At 26.1% G+C, this 7,244-nt stretch overlaps 1 protein-coding gene across 1 annotated transcript in view; it reads left to right on the top strand.

Annotated features, from left to right (window-relative positions):
- The first annotated feature begins 1,240 nt into the window (after positions 1 to 1,240).
- LOC111615093 (single-stranded DNA-binding protein 3-like) overlaps positions 1,241 to 7,244 on the top strand; it is a 29,815-nt gene continuing 23,811 nt past the window's right edge. Inside the window, exons 1-6 of the mRNA XM_023356483.1 lie at positions 1,241 to 1,362; positions 4,887 to 5,002; positions 5,075 to 5,148; positions 5,225 to 5,264; positions 5,362 to 5,403; positions 6,636 to 6,699. Coding sequence (XP_023212251.1) covers positions 1,281 to 1,362; positions 4,887 to 5,002; positions 5,075 to 5,148; positions 5,225 to 5,264; positions 5,362 to 5,403; positions 6,636 to 6,699 — 418 coding nt within the window. The 5' untranslated portion in view covers positions 1,241 to 1,280. The remainder of the gene's footprint in view (positions 1,363 to 4,886; positions 5,003 to 5,074; positions 5,149 to 5,224; positions 5,265 to 5,361; positions 5,404 to 6,635; positions 6,700 to 7,244) is intronic.

The following is a 7,244-nucleotide window of genomic DNA, read 5'->3' as shown; positions in this document are numbered from 1 at the left end:
TAATTCAACTAATTCTGTTTGAGATCAGAATCTCTTTTATTGACAATAATATATAAATGTTAATAATTGACTAATTTGGAGTAATTTTCATAAATTTATGTTTATCAGTTTAATCAATTTTAGAAACTTTAATGGTTAAAATCAGGTTGAAATTCTTAATAAATTTTTATTTATAATGTTGAATATATGAGAGATTGATCTACTAAACATATAAATATGTTGTGACAAAATTTTANATGTATTAAATTATAATTTAATTTCATAATAATAATAATAATAATAATAGTTATTTTTACTTGTAATTTATATCTTTAGATATCAAAAGTTAGTATGTAAGCTAACATTCATAAATATTAAGTTTGAATAGTGATAAATTTTACATCATTTATAGTGTTATAGTTTAATTGCAACTGTAAAATCTGAAATGGACCAGAAAGAATTTTCTGGGCCTACTATTCCCAAATTGGTCAACGTAATCAGTAATAAAAATTAACATGTCACAGAAGATGATATACGTGAATTGTGTATCGACTCCGGTTCTGTTTCACATTTAATAGGAATGATATATACCATTTTATTGCGTTTTATTGGCTGTTGTAAGAGACTCGTTTCTGCTAAATGTAAATGTGAATCGGTCGAAATTGGACTATGCATTAACGAAATTTGTTTTCGGGACAGAATATCCGCCACCTGTTTCTTCTCTTCGATGCCAGTTGCGCAGAATGTCGTTAATTATATACCCGGTTCGGTGGTTCTGTCTTCATCTTGCTCGTGTTATGACTAGAGCTGACAGCTGTCACTCGTCACTAATTAGTAGCAGCTGTTGGATAAAATAAAAAAAAAGTGGCATATTCTAGTTGCTATGGGCGAAAAGCTTCGAACTAATCGAAAAATGGTAGGGAATGGAGAATAGTGTCGTGGGTGAATACGAGTTAGCCTAATTACGTTAGACTTATATTATTATTTTTACTATACTTGCACAACTTATATTATATAATTTCGCTGATCTACAACACGCGTAGCTATTACGTCAGAAGTCGTGCCTTATTAGACAAATATAACTTGGGAGATGGGCTTTTAACACCCACGTGGGCAATAAAGTAAAGTCTAGCCTAATGATACGTAACGTACAATCAGTTTGATTTATGACATCATTAAAATATTGGTGCTTCGGGATTCTATCTTTCGCACGAATTGTCTCTTTTCTTTGGATGAATGGCATAGAGGTATCTGATTAATCTAATGTGACTTGTATTCTAATGGGATAAGGTGATCGGTGTATGTATTATCGATCTGTAACCTATACTGTGTATAACGAGTGGATACAGAAGATACGCATTTTCTTTCCAACGTCTCTCAAAGGTGTTGTATAAGACTTGAACTATACCTGTTGTTATTTATCGTCGTAGCAACCGTCTGCGAAAAGAGTGTCGCATTGATATATAGCGGTATATTGTTATATTTTTAAGATCTGCTTGACGGCTGTGTTTTATTGCCTGTCGTTCGATTCAGCTTCGCTACTCGTCCTCAATTTCAACAACGGACGGTGTAAAGGAATTTTATTGTTCCCAGCACTCTGTTAGTCGGTTTGCTTTACACGCACACGCCAATGCTCTCTCTACTCCCTATGATAAATATTTCACAAGTTTTAGTCTTCCGAATAGAAACTAGGACAGCTTCTTTTTAAGGGAATGGGTCATTCCGTATTCGTCCGGTTTCCTTCATCTGTATCTTTTTTCCTTTTTTATTTTTACCATTCGACTACGTGGGGTGAGTTCAGAGGAGAGTCATACGGTTTTCGTGTTTTGTTTCTCCCCTGTGATGACACTCCAGTGAAATATGACTAGGCTAAAGAAAGAAGCGGGTGACTATATATGGCGCTTTTTTATTCTTATTTTTAAATCGCTTAATTGTCTTGCGTTTATTTTTCCCGCGATATTAAAATAATAAAACTTAAACGTGTACAAAAAAATTTTAATTATATAATAAAATGTTTCGGATATTAAACGAGTAAGCCCTAAAATTGAAATATTTCATTTAATTAATTTACGTTTATATTAGAAAGATTGCGAGGTTACTGACAGGACTTACTATTTTTGCAACCTTTTTGCCTTTCAATAAAGCAGAGCTAATTGACGAAAGCCTGGTCTCCTTGGGGATTGAGCATCGATCGAAAATCGGCACTAGTTGTCAATATTTTGTCGTGTTGGTTTTGGAAAGACATTCGTTTGTTAGGTGAATTGTATAAATTTGCAGTCGTCGCCAAACTAATGTTTGAAGTTTTGCATGGATAGACTACGACTTTGAAAATGCCTTTCACTTAATGTAATGAAACGGAACGCTAGCAGTCTCCTATTTGTTTTGGAATACGAGAATTTTATAATAGATTTGCTTCTCTTTGTAGATATATACAATACATCCAACTACCATATTTTCTACCCATTCACATTTGTTGCAAGTGGTCCAGTTGGGAAATAGATCCGCTTTTTTTTCTTTCTTTCTTTTTTCCACCTCTTAAAATATAGAAAGTTATCGTGGACATATTACCTGTCACAGTGTGGAGAACACACTATTTCATCTTGTAATAAAGTTTTTGCTTTGTAAAATATCTCATATTCTCCTATCTCACTGCTTGAAGTTGTGAATGAATAATACTTTCTATCTTAAAAAAACATTATAATGAATATGAGATACAAAACCTATATCTTCAATGTTGTGTGTGTGTGGTGTATATATATATATAATATCTTCACTGTTAAGTAAGATTTTTACTGTTTTATGTAATAATTTGAAAGAAAGAGAAAACAGTTTTTGCATAATCCATCAACAAATGTATTTCAGAATTTAATTCCCCTATCCCTAGACTTTGGGCAAAAATGGAGATAAGTCACGTTTAAGATATTTGCATGTTGTAGATCAATTTAAATACCAGTATGATAGACATTATCCATAATGCATTGCAGATCTTTCTTCCATCCTTCATGTTCTTTGTTTACTTATCCAAATACTAACACTGTGTCTCATGCTGATATCCTTTGTTTAATAAAAAAAAAAAATGAATCTGTGAGGCAATTTTTTAAATACTTACTAAATTAGTCAGTTATTGTTTGAATAATGTGTCTTGATCTTAAAATGAATAAAATCTAAAAACTGTATGTTGTTTAATTTGCAGTACATATAATTTTTTATATGATTCTTTAAAAAGTGATGATCAAAAGTTTATTGAAAACACATTTTGATTATTTTTTTAATAAATTATCTATTTGTATATTTTAAAAAACATTTTAATAAAAAAACAGTACACCAAGTTTGTTTGATTTAAAAATGATATTTCCAGTTAGTTATAAAAAATGGATTAAGACAAGTAATATATATTCTAAACAATATAGCAGAATATTTTAGCTTGTTTTTTTTTTTAATCATTAAATTTAAAAGTGCATTATTCAAAAATAATCCCAAGACCTAAATTATAATTTTCAATTAAAAATTATTTTTGTTGAAGGATTCACCATTCATCATTTAATAGCTAAAGTTTAATTAAGTTAGTAATAAATAGCTTCAGATTTGACAGTTGCTGTTGAGTTCTCTTTGTTTCAGATGTCATTAAAATGAAGGTAAATGTTTTATGGTTGTGGATTTACTTTGAATTTTTTTTTTTTTCTTTTCTGTACCTGGAAAATTTCCTCTTGTAGTAGTAATTTTTTGTTAATGATGCATTAAGTGAGTTATCCTTTAAGTTTATGAATAATTGGAAACATTTTATTGAAATTGTTTTAAAAATAAATGATCAAGAAGAAAAATATTTAATAATGTTGAAGTTTTATTTAAGAAACTACAAAAATTAAAAATATTATTTTATTGCAATATTTAATAAAATATGCATGTAAGAAAAGAATGAAACTGTAGAGAGAAGAAAGTTAAAATTTATTTTTAAAAATCTTTTCAAATAAGCAAAGTAATATTTCATATGATTTCTGCTTTATATAATTTATATAATGCATTTTATATTTTTTTCAAAAATAAAAATTACAGCAAGATTTGGGAGTAATGATTTTTTATTCAGTACTTGAATATATAATTACACTAAATTCCATTAAAATTCCATATTATTATTACTTGTATTTGATAATTGTCCTATACCATAGTTTTTTTTTTTTTTTTATTATGTTAGAAGTTATCATCAGATTTTCCTCTTTATTTTCTAAAAAAGAATATTGCATGCTAAACAAATACATACTATATATATTTTAGCTTATAGCTACTAAGACAATTTGAAGTTTGAAGATCATGATTGAAAATTACATATTTATGACACTTACTGGTAGTTTTAAATTTTTTTCTTCTGGTTCAAAACAGTAAATTATTTTCTCTGTTAAGCATTTGTATGATATAAAGCTGTATTCTTAAGTCATACTACTATTTAATATTCATTTTAATATTCATAAAATGAATGAACACAAATAATTAACTATACAGAAATCAATAATTTTTTTAATGTATTATTTTTATAATTTTAAATATTTATGAAAAATAGATTTGAAAATTGTAATATATAAATATTACAATTTTTACCTTTTTAAAATTAGTTACTTCAGCAATTGTTTAAATTTCTTAAAATTTGAAAACTAAATATTCTCTCAGTATTGTAAAACTTCATTTTTAATAAGATGAAATTTAAAATTGTATTCTCAAAGATGACTATAAGATTTTACATAAATTTTTAAACTAATCAGTTATTTTTATTCTTAGCTCTGTATTGTTTCAACAAAATTTTGTTTCTTTATTATTGAATATTTTGGAATAGTAGTGTCTCTTCAATACAGTAGACTGTTTACTTTATCGCATTAAAAATTGTGGTGAATTTTTTTAATTATTAATTTATTTAGTGTCAAAAATATTTAACTCAAGTGGATTGAAATTTGCAATAGGACCTCCAGGAATGGCTATGAATCCCAGAATGAATCCTCCCAGAGGCCAACCACTTGGTCCTATGAATCCTGCTGTAAGATAAACCTTTTTATTATATATTATTTTTTTTATGCAATTATTTCATATTTTTTCATGTTTTATTCAGAACTATGGTGGAATGAGGCCTCCTCACAATAGCACACTAGGACCTGGAGGCCCAACCATGCCTCCTATGTCCATGTATGTAAAGCTGCTAATTTTTTTATATTAATATTTTATTCTTTTCAAGTATATTTACAATAATATATTTTTACAGGCCAGGTCCTGGTGGTCGACCATGGCAGCCTAACACAACAGTATGTTAAAAAATTAATGTTTTAGATGAAATTTGTTCAATTTAATAAATATTGTCAAAATGTTTATTATTGTATAATAAAACTTTTTATTTTTTAGCAAATCAGTTATTCTTCAGCATCTCCAGGAAGTCACTATGGGGTATGTTTCAAGGATTGTTTTTATATGCATAAATAACTTTAATTTGTATATATTAATACTACCAATGAAGCCTAATCTAATTTTATAAAGCACTTTTTGGGATTTGGACCATATTACTATAGTAATATCAATATAATTTAATACCCATATTTTGAGAGATCATTCCAAAAATTGATTATATTTGACATAAAGAACATAAAAAAAACTTAAATTCATTGTTATTATATTAAATAGAAAACTTTTAAAATATTTTTTACATCTTGCATATAAAATCAATAAAATATTTTAGTCAAATTCTTATTTCTATTTGAACAATTTTCCTATATATATGTTAAAAAGAATGGTTGCAGAGAAAGTAATTGCTATGAAACAAAACTTCCATTTCTTCAAAATACAGCATTTAGTTTTAAATTCATTAATGATAGTTTTCTAGAAATTTTTTTTTACAATAAAATTATTCTGGATACATGTCAGTATGCATTAATAATATGAAAATACAAAATGTTAAAAATTTGAAATAACAAGAACTTACACACATATTGCTTACTTCAAAAATGCTTGTTCACAAGTATCTTCAATACATTAACACATTAGTGTAATTGTCAGTACTTGTGAATGCTTTCATAACTTTGAGAAGTACTGTTTTATTTTATATTATTATATGCAATCTTATTGTGTTTTGTTACAGAAAACAAACATTTAATATAAAGGAAAAAATTTAAAATTTTAAAACATTTTAAATTAAAAATTTCTAAAGATGAATGAAATTCCTTAATGTTGGTTAAAACATTTATAAACTTAACATTTAAATTAATTAATTAATTGTCATTATTACTTAATAGATGATTATTTTTTCAATTTTAAATTTCAAAATTGTTTTTATCCTTCCATAAAAATTTTATTTAAATGATTCTATATCATTTATTATTTTTCATCTGAAATAGCATTAATAAATTATTAACTTTTTAAGTTTAATTATTATTTCTTTAAATATATTGGAATAGTTTGATTTTTGTTCTTAATAAATAAAGTGTTACAGGAAATGTTCAGATAATCATAACATTTACAAAATACTTTTGAGCCAGAAACTGCAATATTTACTTGATTTAAAAATTTACTTATTTATTTTTGCTTTCATTAAAGTATAGTAGTAAAAAATAATAATTTAAATCTAGAATTTTAAAAAAATGTTTGTGATAAAACATCATTGATGTATGTTTTTATTTGATTAGGGTCCTCCTGTATCGAGCACAGGACCACCTGGTCCAGGTACTCCTATAATGCCTAGCCCACAAGGTAAGAATTTTTAATGTTAATTTAAGACTTAAGATGCTTAATTTTACTGTTTGGATACAAATATTTTAAAAATTAGTTTTATTTAATATTAATTAAAGTTTTATGTAACTGTTTAGTAAGTAATAAATTATATTGTATTATTTTTACTACTTAATTGCATTTATTAAATAAATTTAAAATAATTGAACAAATGAATAAATATTTAAACATTAGTTTGGAAGTTAAGAACAATCTATTATATGTATATACACAGACAAAACTTAGAAAAATCAAACATTACATCATTAGATGTGTTTTTATGATGTCAAATTTCTTGCAAAAATAAACATAGCTTGACAAATTTCAAATACATTGTTATATATATATCTTAAATTAAAAAATTATAATTTTATTCATAATGAATGTCAGCTTCATTTTTACTTTGGGAAAGATTCTAAAGTTAATAACAATTCTTTCAAATTTTTTTTTTTTTTTTTAAATTATTTGTTGGAATATAACTTACATTGTATAGAAAATTAATCATGATCAGAACAATATCATCCCAC

This window comes from Centruroides sculpturatus, unplaced genomic scaffold, assembly GCF_000671375.1.
Source record: "Centruroides sculpturatus isolate CEXI.00-Female unplaced genomic scaffold, Cexi_2.0 scaffold2351, whole genome shotgun sequence".
NCBI lineage: Eukaryota > Metazoa > Arthropoda > Arachnida > Scorpiones > Buthidae > Centruroides > Centruroides sculpturatus.
Note: the sequence above shows the minus strand (reverse complement) of the source record. Positions and strands in the feature narration are given on the sequence as shown.